At 40.4% G+C, this 24,010-nt stretch overlaps 1 protein-coding gene across 1 annotated transcript in view; it reads left to right on the forward strand.

The window, feature by feature from the left end:
- LOC129696222 (focal adhesion kinase 1-like) overlaps window positions 1-24,010 on the forward strand; it is a 425,097-nt gene that overhangs the window by 256,140 nt on the left and 144,947 nt on the right. Inside the window, 4 exon segments of the mRNA XM_055633900.1 lie at window positions 4,470-4,577; window positions 8,282-8,399; window positions 20,581-20,611; window positions 23,707-23,759. Coding sequence (XP_055489875.1) covers window positions 4,470-4,577; window positions 8,282-8,399; window positions 20,581-20,611; window positions 23,707-23,759 — 310 coding nt within the window.

Below are 24,010 nucleotides of genomic sequence, written 5' to 3' on the forward strand. Positions count from 1 at the left end.
TTCTGTGCTGCGGGTTTTGAGAGTACGGTTATGGGGTAAAAGGAGCAAATTAATAATATTAATATAATATTAATATAATATCAAGGGGGGTAATTAGCGTGAGTGCGGTGGGGGGGGGATAGTTAGTGTGTGTGACGCTGCATGCCGCCTCCCCCCACACCCCCCACAACCGCACGTTGGGGGAACAGACCCAACGGGTCTGCACTTGGTCTAGTATTATATATAATTTTATGTAATCTTTTATGTTCCGTTAAGATTAGTGCACCCAGTACTAAATGCAAAAGAATACAAGTGAACATTTTTTAGTTGATTGCTTTGCTCTAGTTTTTTTATATTTGGTAAATAATCTTTCCTTTATTTCTGTGTCCTGTTTAATATTTTAAACTAGAAACAGTACTACTTTAAGTACAGGGGGGATCATGTGACAAAATGGTCTATATCGCAATATTCCATGCACAAAAGCCACGTTTGCATATGCATCAAGAAATGCCAATTGAATACATTTAGTGTCTGCTTATTTACTTTTTTCCATATTAATTCTGTATGGGCAAATTTTATTCCATTCTAAAATGTTTCGGCATTGATTTATGAATAATGTAGACATAGACATAGAAAATAGGTGCAGGAGGAGGCCATTCGGCCCTTCGAGCCAGCACCACCATTCATTGCGATCATGGCCGATCGTCCCCAGTCAATAACCCATGCCTGCCTTCTCCCCATATCCCTTGATTCCACTAGCCCCTGGAGCTCTATCTAACTCTCTCTTAAATCCATCCAGTGATTTGTCCTCCACTGCCCCCTGTGGCAGGGAATTCCACAAATTCACAACTCTCTGGGTGAAAAGGTTTTCTCACAGTCTTAAGTGGCCTCCCCTTTATTCTAAGACTGTGGTCCCTGGTTCTGGACGCCCAACATTGGGAACATTTTTCCTGCATCTAACTTGTCCAGTCCTTTTATAATTGTATATGTTTCTGTAAGTTTTCCCCCTCATCCTTCTAAACTCCAGTGAATACAAGCCTAGTCTTTTTAATCTTTCCTCATATGACAGTCCTGCCATCCCAGGGATCACTCGTGAACCTACGCTGCACTGCCTCAAGATCACAAGGATGTCCTTCCTCAAATTAGGAGACCAAAACTGTACGCAATACTCCAGATGTGGTCTTACCCGAGCCCTATACAACTGCTGGGTGATTTTTTCCCATCCAAACAGCCATAAGCAAGGTTACCTGTAATGATGGTATGATGGAGATTTCACTTGGTCTATGTGGTTGAACTGTATTTAGATCCTCCTTGTCACGGGGAAGAGATAGTAAGAGAATGAACTGTCTTTCCCACATCACTTGACCACCGTGGATCAGTTAATTCAGACCATCAACATTTGTGGGATTGCAAAACAATCATTGCATCCTTTTGCTGTTTTGCTTTTGTTGTGGTATTATTGTACCTGTCATTACCATATACTGGTTCCTCTGAGCTTTATGCAAACAAGGAATTTATTTGCACTGTAGTGTATATGACAATAAACTAATCTGAATCTGAAAAAGGAACAGATAGGCCAGCTGGATGAATGTGGAATAATCTAAGAACATTGGGGTTGAAAAATATATTGATGTAACTTCAAATAAAATGTGGGCAAACATTTTTTCATATAGGTAGAATTCTGGAGATGTGGTATTTTATTTTCTCACTGTGTCTCCTAGTGAGAATTGCTGGAGTATTTGTTTTCATCCTTGTTTTCCATTTTAACTCCTGCATTCTCATCTTTTTCATTTTCTTCTGGAGATGTTGTCTCAGATGGAGTGCAACTCTATGGGACAGATGGTATCAAGCTCCATGTCCAGCTGTCTTTTTCTTTGTGAGCCCAGGCCCTGAGTCTCAGCTGGCTATCTGCTGCAAACTCAATCCTGTCATAATTATTTGCCCATTCACGTAGTCACATATGGTTATCGGTTAAAGATCAAGAGGTTTCTTTGCTTTTTTTTCTCCTCCCCTTTGTGGCCAGAGAGGCTAGTTACTGTTTTAATTAACAATAACTAATTCAGAGTTGAAAAGAAATATGGCACCTAACCTTTATTCAGCACAACTGCGATGAGGAAATTACCCAGAGGCATTATAAAATTTCCCCAACGGTTATTTATTTTGGTTTAGATTGGAGGTTGGAGGTGAGTAGTTTTTATTAATTATTTTGAATATGTCATGAATAAAAGAATGGTGGATGTCACACAAATTGAATTGGCTGCTACGAAAGGCGTTCATTTATCATTCTGTTGTGGTCTTGTATTCTTTAATAGAATTTCAGATAATTGGTGGAAAAAACAATCCTCTAGTAACCTTATGGCAGATGTAATAGATTTTTTCAAAGCGGGTATCTTGCTTTGTTTATCCAAAAATGTAGTATTTTGTGGGTATGGTTGATTGCCACATAGTGCCTACATATATTTTTAAGAAGACCTGGCATTTTACTTGAGCTTTGTGCCTATGATGCACTGACCTTGCAGCGGATTAACCATGGAGAAGTGACACTCAGGTTTCTAACTTATTGCATAAAACCAAATGCAAGGGCTCCCATGAATCAGCACAATATAGAAGCTTTTGCCAAGTAATCAATTATTAATTAATATATGGCTGGTAGAACCTCAGAGTTGCTAAAAGAAACTGATTCAAGAAAGGATGCATTCAAGGAATTGCTTCAGCTGAAGGAGGGAATGGCAGAATAGTACTGCACAGACAGAGGACCTTCAGCCCATGTGTCCGAACATGATATCAAATCAGTTGTCTATATTTCAACTCGTTTGACAAATTTGATCTAGTGAAGCAGCAATAATGAGAAACCAATGTGAGTGACACACATCTCAGCTGCAGGTCATTAATGATAAATTGGTCAATAATGTGTGTATGTGTGTGTCTATGCTCACCAAGTGGTAAACACAAAAGCTTATATTGGTGAATATTAAAAGATCTGTACTGTACTTTTTTTTTTCTTGTGTATTTAATTCCGAGTACTGGGATATCATCCATTTGATAGCATGCTTCACCATGCCCTGCCTACATTCTCTTGAACAAGAATGATTCCAATGCATTAATTTAAAAAGCAAGAGATGTGTGCCACACTTACCCATGAACCTTTATCAATTAAACTAATTATTTGGCCCTGATATGAATATTGCTGTGCGTGAGAGCTTCCTGTGGCCAAAGTGGTTGGTAAAGTGCTTCAGGATATTGTAAAGTCATGAAATATGTTATATAAATGGATGTATGCCTTTATTTAAAACTATGAGAGTTTGCTTGGAGCGCCAGCTTTTGGAATGATTCCTTTGATTTTTCTCAGGCTCAGCAGCTTTTAATTGTGATTGCAGTGTAGAATATTGCATTTATTTTTTTAATAGAATACCATCCGCCCTTAATTTCTCATGAGAATGTATTTACATTTTTAAAGAATAAAACAGACGACCCATGAAATATTCAACAGGTTAGACAGTGTTTATTTCAGGTTGAATTCCTTTTGACAGAACAAGAAAACATTTGAGATACAACACTGTTTGAGTAATTATATATGAGAAATGGAAGGTTGAACAAATGGGAAGGTATGTAATAGGTGGGTGACATTGTTAAAGTTGGTGAGACTTGATGAGTAGAATAATAATTCAAAGTCAAAGGTCTCATTGAACAAAGGTGTCCTATGTCACCCGGGTGAAATAGGACACTTGTCACCCGGGTGAAACATTGCACTTAGATGCACACTCGCAAGCTGCTACAACTCTACTGACTATACAGAGATATTACAAGTATCTTTATACTGATAAAACAACATTAGTCACATGGTTCGTAGGCATAAGTGACCAAAGGGCTCAGTTATATACAATGAAATCCTTCAAACTAACATTAAAGAGAAGGTACACAAAAAAAAGCTGGAGAAACTCAGCGGGTGCAGTAGCATCTATGGAGCGAAGGAAATAGGCAACGTTTCGGGCCGAAACCCTTCTTCAGACTGATTACTTGGAGAGCTGCAGAGGAAATTGTCATTTGTTAATGCTGAAAAGGATAGGAGGATTAAGCATGTTTGGTTAACTGAAAGCTCATCAATGATTGTGATGGAGTCAGCACCTGGAGAAAGAAACACTTTGAAGAACTGTTCAGCTATAACCGGTTTTGACGTGCTGCTCATTGACTGCATCGTGCAACAAACTGGTCTAACTCGCCTTGCAGTCATCTCAGAACAATGTTAAGATGGTGATCTTGCAACTGCAAAGCAGCAAAGCTCAGATGTAGACACTATCCCTGCTGAAGTTGTAGAATTTGATGGAGGCAATTTATTTTCTATTCTGAGTAAAAAAATGAATTAATTATTTTGCTATGTGACTTCAATTACTATGACATGGTTAATTATTTTGTGGGTGGGGCGGAGGGTGTTCAATTTAGTCTTTTACTATTGTTCTTACTCATTGAAGAAAATTCTTCTTGTTTTACAGCCAACTCATCTGGCTAATTTCAACCAAGTGCAGACAATTCAGTATTCGAACAGTGACGATAAAGACAGAAAGGGAACTTTGCAATTAAAAATAGCTGGTGCTTCAGAGGTAAGATCGAGTACCAATCTATGTAGAACATCAGATGTGCAGAACTTATTTTGATAAACTATGTTTCAATGTGTTTTATAATATTTCTTTATCGGTTGCAGGTGTCTTCAAATAATTAACATTTAAGTAGGCATAATATTTTTAATGAATCCTCACGAGTGAGTTTGGATTAATGCTCCCGATTAAGCTAAAAGTTACCGTTGAGTAATAAAAACAGAATAGCTCAGCAGATCAGGCAGCATCTGCAGAAAGGGAAACAGTTAACATTTCACTTCAAAGACCTTTCATCAGAATTGGGAATGAAAAAATAACTTTAAAGTGATGGGGAAAGGATTCACAGTCGATGAAGATATGACTGTATTAAAACGTTTGTATTTTTTCAGAAGATTTCCAACTCCTTGCTATGATTTCTGCTTTTAGAGCATTTTAAAGGAAATTCTGGAATCCAAAATGCTACAAAAATTACCCAAATTGCATTAAAATTTCAAAATAAAAAGATCCTATTCATGAAGTTTTACTCTTGACTTTAATTCCCTGTGGTAATTCATTTTATGATTTTGCAACAACATGAAGCTTTGACAGCTTTCTGGAAATCATTGGTTATCTCTTTAGTTTTGGAAGTTAAGGTGTATGTAGGTGTATCTTTCTAGTTCATTAACTTTTAAAGCAGAAGAATTTTTCTTTACTATATGTAATGGTGAACATCTTCAAATCTGCTTGTGTTCAGAGCTGTACATATACAACACTTGTGCAAACCTGAAACCAAGACTAGTTTCAAATTGGATAGCTCTCCCATGTAGTCTGATCCAGTTTGGATCTCTTGTTAATCAAAGTCCTTGATTGAAACAGGAGTGCAGTCGAGCTGGTCCTCAGAAGAGCTAGTCTTTCCGTCAATAAGAGATGACAAATCTAAAGATAATACTTTTTAGTTTGTCACTATAGGTTTGGCTATGGCAATCAATTGACAATAGACAATATGGCCCTTCAAGCCAGCACTGCCATTCAATGTGATCATGGCTGATCATTCACAACCCGTTCCTGCCTTCTCTCCATATCCCCTGACATAGGTGATCTGGCTTGCTTTTTGATTTAGAACTGATTACTATTGCAAAGGAATTCATAAAGTAACATTAAGCCCCATACTGGTTCAGATAAATTGCTCCTTATAAGCTAGATGTGTGAAAAACATGTAGAGATTAATTTGGTGTTGCATATGGAGTCATTGAGATGTAAAGCTTGAAAACACACCCTTCAGCCCGAGTTGACAATCTGGGTTAGTCCCATTTGCCTGCATTTGGCCCATACCCCTCTAAATCCATCCTATTCCTGTACCTGTCCAAATCATTTGGTAAATTATAATTATGTCTTCCTCTGTCAGATCATTCCAAATATGAACTATGCTCTGAGTGAAAAAGTTGCCTCTGATATCCTCTTAAATCTATCCTCTTAATTTTATATTCCCTAATTTAGAATTTTCTTCACTGGAGATAAGACTGTGAGCGTTCATTTGTTCCATCCTCATGATTTTGTATACTTTAATAAAGTTGCCCCTTCAGCCTCATATGCTCCAAAGCAAAACGTCCCAATATATACAGCCCTCTCCCAATAAATCGGGCCTGGTAACATTGTAAATGTCTTCTGCATCCTTTCCAATGTAATTTTTACTTGTTTATTGGCCATGCCCCTGCAAAATTGTTCCTTTTTTAAACTGACTATAGTAAATTGGCATAAGCAATGACAATCTCACAGAGAGCTGTGATGTAGGCCAGTCCATCTCACAAACCAGATTTCCCAACATTGTCTCCATCTACACTTCACACTGCGTTGGGAAAGTATTCAACATAATCAAATGGCTTTTTCACCCTGCTCATTCCTCTTCTCCCCTGTTCCATCAAGCAGGAGATAAAAAAAAGCTTAAAAGCACATACCGCCAACTTGGCAAACAGCATCTTCCCTGCTGTTATGAGATTACTGATCCATTCTCCCATAATCTATGGTATAATCTCAGCCTTCCTCCCTACCTCATTGTGGACATTGGATTTTTTTATCTGGAACAGCAATGCTACAGTCCTGTCAATTATATGTGGGATGTTATCTTTGCACTACCTGTTGTATAGCTTGATTGTGCTCATGTGTAGTATGCCACTGCTACGCTGGTGGTTTTAAACTAAATAAGGGGGGGGCAAATGTGATAGTCAAGGACGGAGTTAAAGGGAAAGACAGTAAAGGGATAGTTAACGACCCCAGAATTAATGGGAAAGAAAGCTCTCAAAGGGATAGGCGAGTATAGCCAAGTGTAATAGGGATCGATGTGAAAGATGAGATGCGTAAGGAATTAAAATTATTGTATATGAATGCGCGAAGTATAAGAAGTAAAGTACATGAGTTTGAGGCTCAGTTAGAGGTTGGTAGATATGACATTGTGGGGATTACTGAGACGTGGCTGCAGGAGGATCGGGCCTGGAATATTCAGGGTTATACATCCTATAGGAAGGACAGGCAGGTGGGCAGAGGGGGGGGGGGGGGGGGGGATAGCTCTGCTGATAAGGGATGGAATTCAGTCCCTTATGAAGAAGACTTAGGTACTGACGAGGTATAGTCACTGTGGATTGAGTTGAGGAATTGTAAAGGCAAGAAGACACTAATTGAAGTTATCTACAGACCCCCAAATAGTGTCCCGGATGTAGGGTGTAAGTTGCAGCAGGAGTTAAAACTGGCATGTAACGAAGGTAATGCCACTGTGGTGATGGGGGATTTCAATATGCAGGTAGACTGGGAAAATCAGGTTGGTTCAGGACCCCAAGAAAGAGAGTTTGTAGAATGCCTCCGAGATGGATTCTTAGAGCAGCTTGTAATGGAGCAGCAACACTAGCAAATTTGCAGATGACACAAAGCTGGATGGCAGTGTGAACTGTGAAGAGGATGTTAGGAGGTTGCAGGGTGACCTGAACAGGTTGAGTGAGTGGGCAGATGCGTGGCAGATGGAGTATAATATAAATAAATGTTATCCGCTTTGGCGGCAAAAACAAGGGGACAGATTATTATCTCAATGGGGTTAGGTTAGGTCAGGGGGGAGTGCAGCGAGACCTGGGTGTCCTTGTACACCAGTCACCGAAGGTTGGCGTGCAGGTACAGCAGGCAGTGAAGAAAGCTAATGGAATGTTGGCCTTCATAACAAGAGGATTTCAGTATAGGAGTAAAGAGATTCTTCTGCAGTTGTATAGGGCTCTGATGAGACCACATCTGGAGTATTGTGTAGAGTTTTGGTCTCCTAATTTGAGGAAGGACATCCTTGTGATTGAGGCAGTGCAGCGTAGGTTCACGAGATTGATTCCTGGGATTGCGGGACTGTCATATGAGGAAAGATTGAAAAGACTAGGCTTGTATTCACTGGAGTTTAGAAGGATGAGGGGGATCTTATAGAAACATATAAAATTATAAAAGGACTGGACAAGCTAGATGCAGGAAAAATGTCCCCAATGTTAGACGATATGGGGAGAAGGCAAGTACGGGTTATTGATTGGGGACGATCAGCCATGATCACAATGAATGGCGGTGCTGGTTCGAAGGGCCGAAAGGCCTCCTCCTGCACCTATTTTCTATGTTTCTATGTAATGGGATGGAATGCAAACAAAACTTTTCACGAAATCTCAGTACTTGTGACAATAAAAAAACAATATAAGTAACTTTGCGCTTATTTTCAGCCTTTGACCATTACAACTCCATCGCTGAACATCGCAGAGAACATGGCAGACTTGATAGATGGATATTGCCGCCTTGTAAATGGAGCTGTGCAGTCATTCATCATCAGGTCCCAGAAAGGTAGGCAATTTATAAACGATATCCAACAGCTGCAATCTTGAACTGTTATCTTCCTGATTGGTCTGTCATTGGAGACCTTATCACCCATCTTGCTAAGATCCAACAATATAACATCAAATGGTGTCATCATTGATATCCTACACCTTGTCAAAATATTCATTTCTAAATCATTTGTGACTTTGCATAGCAAATCTAAGCTGACATTTGTCCCTTGTAAATGATAATTTGCAATGTTGCTCAGACATTTGTCAATTTGTTTATGCAGTGCAGATATTAAGCTGGCGAGCCTCATGCAAGTTAGTACAGCAGATAGTTGTACTATGTTACCGCTCCAAAGTTTCAGGCTTAAACCTGATCTCCGGTGCATTGTATAAGTTTACATTCTTCGCATGATTAAATATGCTCCGGCTTTGCTCATATCCCAAAGATGCCCCAGTAAGTTGCAAAGTAATCAAAGAAGTGTTGATGGACATGTGAGTGAATTTGCAGAGAGAAAAGGAGTAAAGAAATGGGATTGATTGGTGTGGGAAGCTGGCATGGACCTGATGGGCAAACTGGACTTCAATTAGAATATTTATTTCCCTCTTATCTATTCCCATATAATAGTAATCCATTGGCAGACTTCATGTCCTTCAATGTCTTGCCTGTAAGCAGGAGGTAATGGAAAATGATATCAGAATTTGGCAGAACTTCACTTTCTTTGAATAATACCATGGAATTGTTTATGTTTAAAAGTGAAACTTGGGACCTCTATTTTCTTAAAAATATATATATTTTCAACGTTCTTTATCATGTTGGTGAGGCCACACTTGGAGTTCTGTGTTCAGTTTTGGTCACCCTGCTATAGGAGAAAATGCAGAGAAGACTTAGACGGTTAGATTTGGAAGGTTGGATCGCATGGGTTCCAGGGAGAGATAGTTGAATGGATAGAACATTGGTTTCATGGAAGGAAGCCAATTGGGTAATGGTGGAAGGTTGCTTCTCAGACTGGATGCCTGTGACTAGTGGTGTGCCTCAGGGTTCGGTGCTGGGTCAGTTACTGTTTGTCATCAAGATTCAAGAGAGTTTATTGTCAATGATTTGGATGAGAACATACACGGCTAGATTAGCAAGTTTGCAGATAGTGAAGATGGCTGTGAAAAATTGTAGCAGGATCTTGATCGATTGGCCAGGTGGGCTGGGGAATGGTTGATGGAATTTAATACAGAGAAATGTGAGTTGTTGCATTTTGGGAAGTCTAACATGGGCAGGACCTGCACAGTGAATGTTAGGGCTCTGGGGAGTGTTGTAGAGCAGGGGGATCTTGGAGTGCAGGTGCATAGTCCTTGTAGGTGGAGTTGCAGGTAGGTGAGGTGGTCAAAAAGGCAGTTGGCACATTGGCCTTCATCAGTCAGAGTATTGAGTTTCGAAGTTGGGAGGTCATGTTGCAGTTGTATACGAGGTTGGTGAGGCCGCATTTAGAGTATTACGTTCATTTGTGGGCACCATGTTATTGGAAAGATGTTGTCAAGATGTCCAATGGTATAGAGAAGATTTACAAGGATGTTGCCAGGGCTAGAGGGTCTGAGCTATAGTGAGAGGTTGAATAGGCTGGGACTATTCTTTGGAGCGCAAGAGGATGAGGGTTAATCTCATTGAGGTGTATAAAATCATGAAAGGAATAGATTGGATAGATGCAGTGTCTCTTGCCCAGAGGAGGTGAATTACAGACCAGAGGACATGGGTTTAAGGTGAAATGGAAAAGATTTAGTAGGAATATGAGGGATAACTTTTTCACACAAAGGGTGGTGGGTATATGGAACAAGCTGCCAGAGGAGGTAGTTGAGGCAGGGACTATCCCAACATTTAAGAAACAGTTAGATAGGTACATGGATAGAACGGGTTTAGAGGGATATGGAACAAAAGCGGGAGGTGGGACTAGTGTAGCTGGGACATGTTGGCCAGTGTGGGCAGTTGTGTGGCTGAAGGGCCTGTTTCCACGCTGTATCACTAGATGACTTTATGACTTACGAAGATGTTGCCAGGACTTGAGAGACTGAACTATAGGGAGAGGTTGTGCAGACTAGGACTTCATTCCTTAGAGTGCAGGAGGCTGAGGGATGATCTTATAGAGCTGTATAAAATAATGGGGGAAATAGATAGGGTGAATGCACAGCGTGTTTAACCCAGAGCAGGGGAATGGCGAGTTGTCTGGATGGCAGAAGGCAAAGAGTTGTAATAAAAGGCGCTTTTTCAGGTTGGCTGCCAGTGACTAGCAATTTCTGCAAGGGTCAGTGCTGGCGCCACTTTTCTTCACTTTGTATAGTAATGATTTGGATAAGGGAATTGGAGGCTTTGATGCCAAGTTTGTAGATAAGTTTGCAGGTAAGATAGGTGGAGGGTCAGGCAGTGTGGAGGAAGCAAGGACTCTGCAGAAGGATTTGGACAGGTTCAGAGAGTGGGCAGAGAAGTGGCAGATGAAATTCAGTGTAGCAAAGTGCGGAGTCATTCATTTTTGGTAATGAGTAATAAAGGCGTAGATTATTTTATAAATGGGGAGAGAATCCAGAAGTCGGAGGTGCAAAGGGACTTAGGAGTGCTGGAGCTGGACTTCCAAAAAGTTAAGACTCAGTAGTAAGGAAGGCAAATTCAATGCTAGCATTTATATCAAGAGGACCGGAATACAAAAGCAGAGATGTAATGCTGAGGCTCTATAAGGCGCTGGTCAGGCCACATTTGGAGTACTATGGTCAAATTTGGGCCCTGTATCTGAGGAAGGATTACTGGCTCTGGATGAGGTTGAGGGGAGGTTTACAACAATGATTCCAGGAATGAGTGGGTTAGCATATGATGAGTACTTGACAGCACTGGGCCTCTACTTGCTGGACTTTAGAAGGTTAAGTGGGGATCTCATTGAAATTTACAGAATAATGAAAGGCATAGAGGGAGTGAATGTGGAAAGGATGTTTCTGCTGATGGGAGAGTACCACCAGAGGTCATGGCCTCAGAATTAAAGGGCGCTCTTTTAGAAAGGAGGTGAGGAGGAACTTCTTTAGTCAGAGGGCAGTTAATCTGTGGAACTCATTGCCACAGAGGGCTGTGGAGGCCAAGTCAGTGGATATTTTTAAGACAGAGAGAGACAAATTCTTGATTAGAACAAGTGTCAAGGATTATAGGGAGAAGGCAGGAAAACGGGATTAAATGACTTAATTCTACTGCTATAACTTGTATTTCTAGTTTTTTTTAAGGCTTTTGGCACTGGCCTTCAGTCAGTGTTGAGTATAAAGGGAGCTCATTTTGCAGCTATATAAGAGGTTGGTGAGGCCGCATTTAGAGTATGTGTACTGACAACAAGTCTATAACATGTGAATCAAAATCAAGAGGATATATGTTTAAGGTGAGAGAGGAAAGATTTAAGTTGAACCTGAGGGACAACTTTTTCATTCGGATGGTGTTGAGTATATGGAATGAGCCGCCAGAGGGGGTAGTTGAGGCAGATACAAATACATTTAAGAGATGCATGGATGGGTACATGGATAGAAAATGTTTAGAGGGATATGGGTCAACATGTGCAAATGGGACCAGCTTAGATGGGACATCTTGTTCAGCATTGACAAGTTGGGCCTGTTTCTGACATGCATTCATCTATTTGATGGAAGATGATTTAATAAACCAAGGATGATGGAATAATGAGTGCAGACTGGGCAGCTAACAATATAGTTTTTATATGAGACCATATGAAATGAGTGCTCGATAATATATATCTTACTTGACATTTGGATGAGCTTTTCAATGAGATTTTCACAGAAATACATTCCAGAGGGGTTGCAATAAATTTGACCTATTAAACATAGAACAGTACAGCACAGGAACAGCCCACATTGTCTCTGCCAACCATGAAGTCAAATTAAATGAGTCCCATCTGCTTGCACATTGCCTATAATTCATTCATTCCTTGCCTGTTCATGTGCCTATCCAAATGCATCTCCAATGTTGTTAACATATCTGCCTCCACCGCCTCCCCTAGTTGCTTGTTCCAGGCACCTACCATCCTCTTAAATAAAAACTTGTTTCATACATCTCTTTTAAACGTTCACCCTCATACCGTAAATCTATGCACTATAGAATTTAAAATTTCTGCCCTGGATAAAACACTCTTAATTGATTACCCTACCTTTGCCCTTCACATTTCTATATACTTCTTTCCCTTAGCCTTCGACACTCCAAAGAAAACAATCTAAGTTTGTCCAATTTCTCCTTCTAACTAATATTCTCAAATTTATGCAACGTTCTGGTGAACCGCTTCTGCGCCCTCTCCAAATGCTTCACGTCCTTCCTGCAATGCAGTGATCAGAGTTGCACACAATACAAATTTTGCTAATAAAGTTTTTATACACCTGAAACATGACTTGACATGTCATGTCATACACAATACCCTGAACAATGAAGGCAAGCATGTCATGCACCTTTTTATCACCCTGTCTGCTTGTGTTGCCACTTTCAGGGAGTTATGGATTTGAACCCCAAGATCCCTTTGCACATCATTGGTTCTAAGGGCCCTGCCATCGACTGTTTGCTATCCTCTTACATTTCCTCTGTACATTACCCTCTGTACAGGGTCTTGGTGAGACCACACCTGGAATATTGCGTACAGTTTTGGTCTCCTAATCTGAGGAAAGACATTCTTGCCATAGAGGGAGTACAGAGAAGGTTCACCAGATTGATTCCTGGGATGTCAGGACTTTCATATGAAGAAAGACTGGATAGACTCGGCTTGTACTCGCTAGAATTTAGAAGATTGAAGGGGGATCTTATAGAAACTTACAAAATTCTTAAGGGGTTGGACAGGCTAGATGCAGGAAGATTGTTCACGATGTTGGGGAAGTCCAGAACAAGGGGTCACAGTTTAAGGATAAAGGGGAAATCTTTTAGGACCGAGATGAGGAAAACATTTTTCACACAGAGAGTGGTGAATCTGTGGAATTATCTGCCACAGAAGGTAGTTGAGGCCAGTTCATTGGCTATATTTAAGAGTGAGTTAGATGTGGCCCTTGTGGCTAAAGGGATGGAGAGAAGGCAGGTACAGGATACTGAGTTGGATGATCAGCCATGATCATATTGAATGGCGGTGCAGGCTCGAAGGGCCGAATGGCCTACTCCTGCACCTATTTTCTATGTTTCTATTTGACCTCCCAAAGTACAAAACCTCACACTAGCCTGGATTAATTTTCATCTGCCATTTCTCCAGCCTTATTTCCAAATGATCAACAACCGGCTATACATTTTGATAGAAGATAGGTCTCAACCTTTTTTTGCAGACACTGCCTGACCCGCTGAGTTACTCCAGCATTTTGTGTCCGTCTGCAAAAAAAGGTTGAGACCCTTCACCAGACTGAGAGTCGGGTTAACCTAACTGTCAGTTCGTTCCAGGTTTTGATAACCTTCCTCACTATCCACAACAATCTTTCAGTGTCTGTTGGTTTCTTGTAGTCTTCTCAGTCCAAACAATCTCTATAATAAGCAGACCGTAATAGAAGTTCACAGCAAATATTTGGAGAAAGGTTTCTAAAATGAGCAACTTCTAAATATTTGAAGAAAGTTTTCTAGAAATGAGCAACTCCATAGATAAGCTTTAATTTCATTTTGAACCTTTAAATAACTGATTTGTATTCATCCTGGGAATGGTTCTGATGTCCAGAAGTCATGCTTATTATAATTGGTTTGGACTGTAATATCGTCTTAAATACCCCTCTCTTACACATGCACTCTCAATAAATATTGTTCAGGCACAATACATGTATGTTCATTTGCCTAATTTTCATGATTAATATATATGTACATGTAAAAAAAATCCATACTGTTCCAGGTGAGGGTTTGTTCTATTGTTCCAGAGGAAAATTGTTTTGTTCTGTGATTCAGTCTTAGATTATGTTCCATCTGTACTTTGTTCCTCCACAATCTGCCTACCTTTCAGCTTCCTTCCTATAAGGAATATTCAATGCATTCAGAAAGTATTCATACCCCTTCACATGTTCCACATTTTGTTACATTACAGCATTTTAAAATGGATTAAATTCACTTTTTTTAATCATCAATCTACACACAATACCCCAGAACGAGGAAGTGAAAAATGGTGTTTAGAAATTTTTGAAAAGTAATTAAATAGAAATAACTGAAATATCACATTTACATAAGCATTCAGACCCTTTGCTATGACACTCAAAATTGAGCTTAGGTTCATCCTGTTTCCACGGATTATCCTTGATGTTTCTACAACTTGATTGAAGTCCACCAGTGGTATATTAAATTGATTGGACATGATTTGGAAAGGCACACACCTGTCTAGATAAGGTCCCACAAATTTCTGCAGCATTGCAGGTCCCGAAGAGCACAGCGGCCTCCGCCATTCTTAAATGGAAGAACTTTGGAACCACCAGGACGCTTCATAGAGCTGGCCGCCCGGCCAAACTGAGCAATCGGGGGAGAAGGGCCTTGGTCAGGGAGGTGACCAAGAACCCGATGGTCACTCTGACAGAGCTCCAGAGTTCCTCTGTGGAGATGGGAGAACCTTCCAGAAGGACAACTATATCTGCAGCACTCCACCAAGCAGGCCTTTATGGTAGAGTGGCCAGAGGGAAGCCACTCCTCAGTAAAAGGTACATGACAGCCCGCTTGGAGTTTGCCAAAAGGCACCTAAAGGACTGTCAGACCATGATGTAGATCAGTGCATGTTCCTTTAACATAGTGACCTCACCACTACTAACCACGCCCCGTTGTCTCTCGTATAATTGTAAGGTCCCCACCTCCAGCCCGCTCTCTAGCTCCAGTGATGACCACGGACAGCTATTGCATAGTGTGTGTTAGTGATTTAATAAACCATTAGTAAAAGACTCTGTGTAGGATTCAAGTCATTTTACACATGCGAAACAAGATTCTCTGGTATGATGAAACCAAGATTGAACTCTTTGGCCTGAATGCCAAGTGTCACGTCTGGAGGAAACCAGGCACCACACATCACAGTGAAGCATGGTGGTGGCTGCATCATGCTGAGGGGATGTTTTTCAGCGGCAGGAGCTGGGAGACTAGTCAGTATCGAGGGAAAGATGAAGGGAGCAAAGTACAGAGAGATCCTTGATGAAAACCAGCTCCAGAGCGTTCTGGAACTCAGACTGGGGCGGAGGTTCATCTTCCAACAGGACAACGACCCTATGCACACAGCCAAGACAATGCAAGAATGGCTTCGTGACAAGTCTGTGAATGTCCTTGAGTGGCCCAGCCAGAGCCTGGACTTGAACCCGATCGTACATCTCTGGAGAGACCTGAAAATAGCTGTGCATCGACGCTTCCCATCCAACCTGACAGAGCTTGAGTGGATCTGTAGAGAAGAATGGGAGAAATTACCCAAATACAGGTGTGCCAAGCTCGTAGCGTCATACCCAAGAACACTTGAGGCTGTAATCGCTGCCTAAGGTGCCTCAACAAAGTACTGAGTAAAGGGTCTAAATACTTATGTAAATGTGATATTTCAGTTATTTAATTATAATTACTTTGCAAAATTTTCTAAACACCTGTTTTCGCTTTTTTATTATGGGGTATTGTGTGAACATTGATGAGATTTAAAAAAATAATAATTTAATCCATTTTAGAATAAGGCTGAAACGTAACAAAACGTGGAAAAAGTGAAGGGGTCTGAATACTTTCTGAATGCACTGTACAATTGCTGAAAGTAGTGTGATTCAACCGGCCTAAATATAAGACCCAACATAATAAGTGTTGAGGAAAAATGGTTAAAACATAATATATTAAATAATAATCTCACTTGTGATAATTCCAATAATTACTTTATAATTAGATGCAAGCAAAGATGACCAAGCTTTCTGATAAGATGTATTTTCCATTTTTTTTGTCACAAAGTCATACAGCACCAAAGCAGGCCTTTTGGCACAACTTGCCCATGCTGACCATGATGCCCCATCTGTAGCCCCACTTGCCCAAGTTTGGCCTATCCTTCTAAACCGTTCTTATCCATGTACCCGTCCAAATGTCTTTTAAATGTTATCGTTCTTGCCTCAACTACCTCCTCAGGAACCTTGTTTCTTTATACCTACCACCCCCTTTGATTTAGAAGGAAATAATCCATCTTACTTTATGTTGTAGAACCAGGCAAAACACAGTTCAAAGGCTGAGATTTACATGGACAGCAAAAGGTCAAGTAGGGGTTGTTGAATTTGCTGCCATGCTGCATTGTAAGGCCAACAATGTAAACAAACCATAGAAATATCAGCTTACTGCGATGTTCTGAATTACTAATTATAGCCTATTATAAATTATATAGATGACAATTATTTGCATTGTGGTTAATATGTAATCCGTTTTGCTTAGAGTCATACAGTGTGGAAACATTCCCTTCGGCCCAACTTGCCCATACCGAACAACATGTCCCGTCTACACAAGTTCCACTTGCCTACATTTGGCCCATATCCCTCTAAACCTGTCCTATCCATGTACCTGCCTGATGGCTTCTTAAACGTTGCAATAGTCCCTGCGTCAACTACCTCCTCCGGCAGTTTGTTCCATACACACCACCATTTCCGTGTAAAAATCACCCCTTTGATTCCTATAAAATCTTTCCCCCTTTACCTTAAACATGCCCCCTGGTTCTCAATTCCACCACTCATAGGGTCGTAGAGTGAAACTGTGTGGAAACATGCCCTTTGGCCCAACTTAACCACACCGGCCAACATATTCCAGCTACATTAGTCCACATGCCAGCATTTAGCCCATATCTCTCCAAACCAATCCATGTACCTGTCAAACTGTTTCTTCAATTTTGGGATAGTCCTTGCCTCAACTGTCTCCTCTGGCAGCTTGGTCCATATATCCACCACCCTTTGTGTTCGGCTCTCGGCTCACTCTCGGCTCTGTGTCTACCTGATATATTCCTCTCACGATTTTATACACCTCTATAAGATCACCCCTCATCCTCCTGCGCTCCAGGGAATAGAGTCCCAGCCTGCTCAACCTCGCCCTAAAGCTCACACCCTTAAGTCCTGGCAAAATCTTTTTAAATTGTCTCTGTACCCTTTCCTACTTAACAACACCTTTCTGACAACATGGTGCCCAGAACTGATCACAATACTCTAAATGCAGTCTCACCAACATCGTTTACATTTCATCCCAACTTCTTACTCAATACTGTGACCGTTGAAGGCCAATGTGCTAAAAACCTTTTTGACCATCCCATCTACCTGATCCCTCTGCTCTCCAAAACTTCCCAGAACCCGACCATTCAATGTGTATATTCTGCCTATGTTAGACTTGTTGTTAGTTCACAATACTCGAAAATGCGGCCTCACCAATATCTTATATAACTGCAAAACAAACTCCCTTTATACTGAAATGAGATGGGACAGGTGGCGGAGGTATGCGTTGGGGAGCATTTCGGGTCCAGTGATCACAATACCATTAGTTTCAATATAATTATGGAGAGGGTCAGAATTGGACCTAGGGTTGAGATGTTTGATTGGAGAAAGGCTAACTTTGATGAGATGCGAAATGATTTAAAAGGAGTGAACTGGGACATTTTGTTTTATGGGAAGGATGTAGAAGAGAAATGAAGGACATTTAAAGGGGAAATTTTAAGAGTACAGAATCTTTATGTCCCTGTTCGGTTGAAAGGAAGTAGTAAAAATTGGAAAGAGCCCTGGTTTCAAGGGAAATTGGACATCTTGTTCGGAAAAAGAGGGAGATCTACAATAATTATAGGCAGCATGAAGTAAATGAGGTGCTTGAGGAGTATAAGGAATGTAAAAAGAATCTTAAGAAAGAAATTAGAAAAGCTAAAAGAAGACATGAGGTTGCTTTGGCAAGTAAGGTGAAAGTAAATCCAAAGGGTTTCTACAGCTATATTAATAGCAAAAGGATAACGAGGGATAAAATTGGTCCATTGGAGAGACAGAGTGGACAGCTATCTGCAGAGCCAAAAGAGATGGGGGAGATATTGAACAATTTCTTTTCTTCGGTATTCACCAAGGAGAAGGATATTGAATTATGTGAGGTAAGGGAAACTAGTAGAGTAGCTATGGATACTATGAGTTTCAAAGTAAAAGAAGTACTGACACTTTTGAAAAATATAAAAGTGGATAAGTCTCCATGTCCTGACAGGATATTCCCTAGGACATTGAGGGAAGTTAGTGTAGAAATAGCCGGGGCTATGACAGAAATATTTCAAATGTCATTAGAAACGGGAATAGTCCCCGAGGATTGGCATACTGCGCATGTTGTTCTATTGTTTAAAAAGGGTTCTAAGAGTAAACCTAGCAATTATAGGCCTGTTAGTTTGACTTCAGTGGTGGGCAAATTAATGGAAAAGATACTTAGAGATAATATATATAAGCATCTGGATAAACAGGGTCTGATTAGGAACAGTCAGCATGGATTTGTGCCTGGAAGGTCATGTTTGACTAATCTTCTTGATTTTTTTGAAGAGGTTACTAGGGAAATTGATGAGGGTAAAGCAGTGGATGTTGTCTATGTGGACTTTAGTAAGACCTTTGACAAGGTTCCTCATGGAAGGTTGGTTAAGAAGGTTCAACTGTTGGGTATAAACGCAGGAGTAGCAAGATGGATTCAACAGTGGCTGAATGGGAGAAGCCAAAGGGTAATGGTGGATGGTTGTTTGTCGGGTTGGAGGCAGGTGACTAGTGGGGTGCCTCAGGGATCGGTGTTGGGTCCTTTGTTGTTTGTCATGTACATCAATGATCAGGATGAAGGTGTGGTAAATTGGATTAGTAAGTTTGCAGATGATACCCAGGATAGGGGGTGTGATAATGGTTGGATAATGAAGAGGATTTCCAAAGTCTACAGAGTGATTTAGGCCATTTGGAAGAATGGGCTGAAAGATGGCAGATGGAGTTTAATGCTGATAAATGTGAGGTGCTACACCTTGGCAGGACAAATCAAAATAGGACGTACATGGTAAATGGTAGGGAATTGAAGAATACAGTTGAACAGAGGGATCTGGGAATAACCGTGCATAGTTCCTTGAAGGTGGAATCTCATATAGATAGGGTGGTAAAGAAAGCTTTTGGTATGCTAGCCTTTATAAATCAGAGCATTGAGTATAGAAGCTGGGATGTAATGTTAAAATTGTACAAGGCATTGGTGAGACCAAATCTGGAGTATGATGTACAATTTTGGTCGCCCAATTATAGGAAGGATGTCAACAAAATAGAGAGAGTACAGAGGAGATTTACTAGAATTTTGCCTGGGTTTCAACAACTAAGTTACAGAGAAAGGTTGAATAAGTTAGGTCTTTATTCTCTGGAGCGCAGAAGGTTAAGGGGGGACTTGATAGAGGTCTTTAAAATGATGAGAGGGATAGACAGAGTTGATGTGGATCAGCTTTTCCCTTTGAGAATAGGGAAGATTCAAACAAGAGGACATGACTTCAGAATTAAGAGACAGAGGTTTAGGGGTAACATGAGGGGGAACTTCTTTACTCAGAGTGGTAGCGGTGTGGAATGAGCTTACAGTGGAAGTGGTGGAGGCAGATTCGTTGGTATCATTTAAAAATAAATTGGATAGGCATATGGATGAGAAGGGAATGGAGGGTTATGGTATGAGTGCAGGCATGTGGGACTAAGGGAAAAAAGTTGTTCGGCACGGACTAGTAGGGCCGAGATGGCCTGTTTCCGTGCTGTAATTGTTATATGGTTATATGGTTAACACTGACTGATGAAGGCCAATGTGCCAAAAGCCTTTTTTAAAAATAAAAAAAATAAATTAAAAAAAAATAGAAATTCTCAAAGTTATAGGATAAAATTCAACCATGATCTAAATTTAGCAGCAGCATAATAACCCCAAAAAAGAACGTAAGAATTTTGGAGTACAAATCGCAGAACATTGGGCCTAAGCACCTGGAACATATAAATTTGAAGGTACAATAACCAATTTGATTTCCAGCATCATGTTTGTGGATTCGGCTGATGATAACTGCATGTAGTTTGACGTTTGATGATTCAAACTTTTATTCGATCGAAATAAACCAGCAGCCATTCGCAGATAACTTGTAGAGTTATCAATCCTATATCGTAATGCTTTAAAATAATGCTTACTGATTTAATAAATAATTCCATTAAGATTCAAGAAATGGGGAAGGACGGCTATTAATCTGGTTAAACTTATTTTCTTGTCTCTGCAGAAGGAGAACGTGCCTTGCCTTCCTTACCCAAGTAAGTAAATATTAAAGCTTCAAGTAATTTGCAGGTTGTCATTTTTCAATACTATTTTGTAAACATCTCTGCATGTCAGTGTTTAAAATAACTTGAAGGACATTTCATGAAAATATGGTACAGCTGGATTTGGTTGTAAAGGCAAAGAAATGTGACGAGCATTGGATTCCCGTCTCCCAGTGGTCTGTTGCCAGTGGTTAAATAGGAGTGGTAAAGAAACATTATAACTCTCACATCTTCCATAGATTCAGTCATAATTACTATGCAGAAAAACTTGAAAGACATTGGTGAAACATCCTGTATTACTTCCCCAATAAAAGTTGCCAGTGATTATTAACTTTAGAAAAGCATCCAATACAGTGGACCAAGTGGATACTTGTTGTTATCAGCTGTTGCATATGGAATCACTGCCATTCACCCATGCACTGACAGAAGGCAAAGCTAAGGGTGGAATGTTGTGCTTTGTCAAATTAGCTATTGACTTTATCAGTTCATGGATTTCTTTTGAATGAGATGTCATTAAAATTGAAATCATTTATTTTTTTAATCTTTGGGAAATCACAATTAAAATATTAAAAGTAAAGCAAGTAATTTTAATGATGTGATTTTGCATTGTGTCCAAAATCTCTGGTCTGCAACCACCATTGAAATCAATGGGTTTCTCTTAAGGGCACTATGTCAGACCAGGTTTCTAACCTGGGAGGTGTTTAAACACGATAGACACATAAAGCTGGAGTAACTCAGTGGGGTAGGCAGCATCTCAGGAGAGAAGGAATGGGTGATGTTTCGGGTCAAGACCCATCTTCGAACTGAAAGTCACGGGAAAAGTGATTAACCACTGTAATGCTGGGAAATTGTAAGATCAAGTCTCACCATTAGATTTCCTTTGGGAGTTGAGCATGACTGCCTTTGGAAGTCTAACAACAAATCACAAGGTGTCTAACCCATAAATTGCTCTTGATGCTAGAAATGTAGATTGTTAAGGGTTTGGACACACTAGAGGCCGGAAACATGTTCCCGATGTTGGGGGAGTCCAGAACCAGGGGCCACAGTTTAAGAATAAGGAGTAAGCCATTTAGAACGGAGATGAGGAAACACTTTTTCTCAGAGAGTTGTGAGTCTGTGGAATTCTCTGCAGAGGGTGGTGGAGGCCGGTTCTCTAGATACTTTCAAGAGAGAGCTCTTCAAGATATGGCTCTTAAAGATGGCGGAGTCAGGGGATATGGCGAGAAGGCAGGAACAGGGTACTGATTGGGGATGATCAGCCATGATCACATTCAATGGCGGTGCTGGCTGGAAGGGACGAGTGGCCTACTCCTGCACCTATTGTCTATTGTCTATCAGGGCACTGCAAGTGTAATGTATGAAGCGGTGGACAGATTTTCTCTTGATGGAGATGATCACTGCCTGATGTTTTCTTTGCATAGAAGCTACTTGGCATGTCAGTTTGTGCCTGAATGTTGTCTAGATGTAGCTGAATGCAAGTATGGACTGCCTCATTTCCTTTCACAGTTGCTGGTGGACGTGCTTAGTTTCCCCAGCAGTTTGTTTTCTGCTCAAGATTCCATCATCTGCAGTCCCTTGTATCTCTTCATAATTTTATACACCGCAATTAAATTTTATCTTTAAGAACATAAGATATAGACGCAAGAGTGGGCCATTCATCCTCTCATACCTGCTCTGCCATTCAGTGACATCAGGCTGATCTTTTATCTCAATATCACTCAGTCCTTCATTTGCTAACCCCATGTTCAATGATTCCCTTAGTATCAAAAATGCAATCTCTCTTTGGACTATACTCAGTGTTCGATCCTTAGACGGAGCCCTGCACACTTACAAGTTCCATTCAGCCTATCATTTGCATACTACTTCTTTGAAACATCAGCTTTCCATTAATTTGAATTCCTGACCCCTCTCACCTGGAGAAACCCTACGTGTTTATAGGGAGAACGCTCAAACTCCATACAGATAGCACCCATTGTCAGGATCGAACCCGAGTCTCTGGCCACTGTGCCACCCCTGGTTGCTTAATGTGATAAACAGCTCTTTGCTATTAATTTAGATTATGGATATCCGATTTCCTTTGTTGAGATTTTTATTGAATGTGCTTACTGCATTGGATATCAACAGCTGGCATTGTTAAGGGCTTGTTAAGATTGTTAAGGGCTTGGACACGCTAGAGGCAGGAAACATGTTCCAGATGTTGGGGGAGTCCAGAACCAGGGGGCACAATTTAAGAATAAGGAGTAAGCCATTTAGAACAGAGACGAGGAAACACTTTTTCTCACAGAGAGTGGTGAGTTTGTGGAATTCTCTGCCTCAGAGGGTGGTGGAGGCAGGTTCTCTGGATGCCTTCAAGAGAGAGCTAGATAGGGCTCTTAAAGAAAGCAGAGTCAGGGGATATGGGGAGAAGGCAGGAACAAGGTATTGATTGGGAATGATCAGCCATGATCACATTGAATGGCGGTGCTGGCTCGAAGGGCCAAATGGCCTACCCCTGCACCTATTGTCTATTGTCTATTGGCATGTGAAACACTCCTGGAGAAAAAGATGGCCCAATCTTATTTTTCCAAACCTGCGGTTGTCTTCTGTCACTCTCCTGAACAGTTTATGTTGCTGTTAAACTAACATATAAGCAGAATTGTGTTACCGTGAACAATTTTTAATATTTGTTTTTTCCTTTGACAGTTTTTTGTTTACTTTGGAAATGCAAATTCAAAAAGCTTTGCTATGACTGCAAGGAAGATGTTTTACTGCATATTGCATGAATTAATTTATTAAATGTATTGTCATAACTTCATGAATGGTATTTTGTTTTTAAACTACACTTGAAAGTGCAACCACCAACTCTATTTAACTTTATCTTAATTATTTTGAATTTCTGTGCTTGCTGTGATATCCATTATGTGCTTCTCATAGTACACCCTCCTAACTTTGAAATGGTAGCTCCTATTTCTAGCAGTTCCTTCTCCCTGAAAGGGAATGGTACAATCTTGTTTAATTATTTGTAAGCAACCATTCGGCAGGAGAATGAACTCATTGCAGACATTGCTGAAAATGCACAATGTTGATCATTTTACACATTCACTTTTCAGGTTGTCAAACAGTGAAAAGCAAGGATTGAGGACTAGAGCTGTTTCAGTCTCGGGTAAGATGAAGATTTGAAATTCTATTGCCTTTGACTTCTAAAGCCTTAAAATTAGTGGGAAGTGGAAACCTGTGAAGAGAATGAATTGTACGTTTCCTTCAAGAGTTTCTGAATTGGCTAAGGTTGTTTTTTGAATTTTGTGCTGTGGATTTGTAGACCAGGAAATAATAAGTTCCAGTCCTTGATTGTTTGTGCCACTTCGAATCAAACCGATTTGTTCTTCTGCTTTTGGCCAAAATGTAAGTGGTTTA

Source organism: Leucoraja erinacea, chromosome 4, assembly GCF_028641065.1.
Source record: "Leucoraja erinacea ecotype New England chromosome 4, Leri_hhj_1, whole genome shotgun sequence".
Lineage (NCBI taxonomy): Eukaryota > Metazoa > Chordata > Chondrichthyes > Rajiformes > Rajidae > Leucoraja > Leucoraja erinaceus.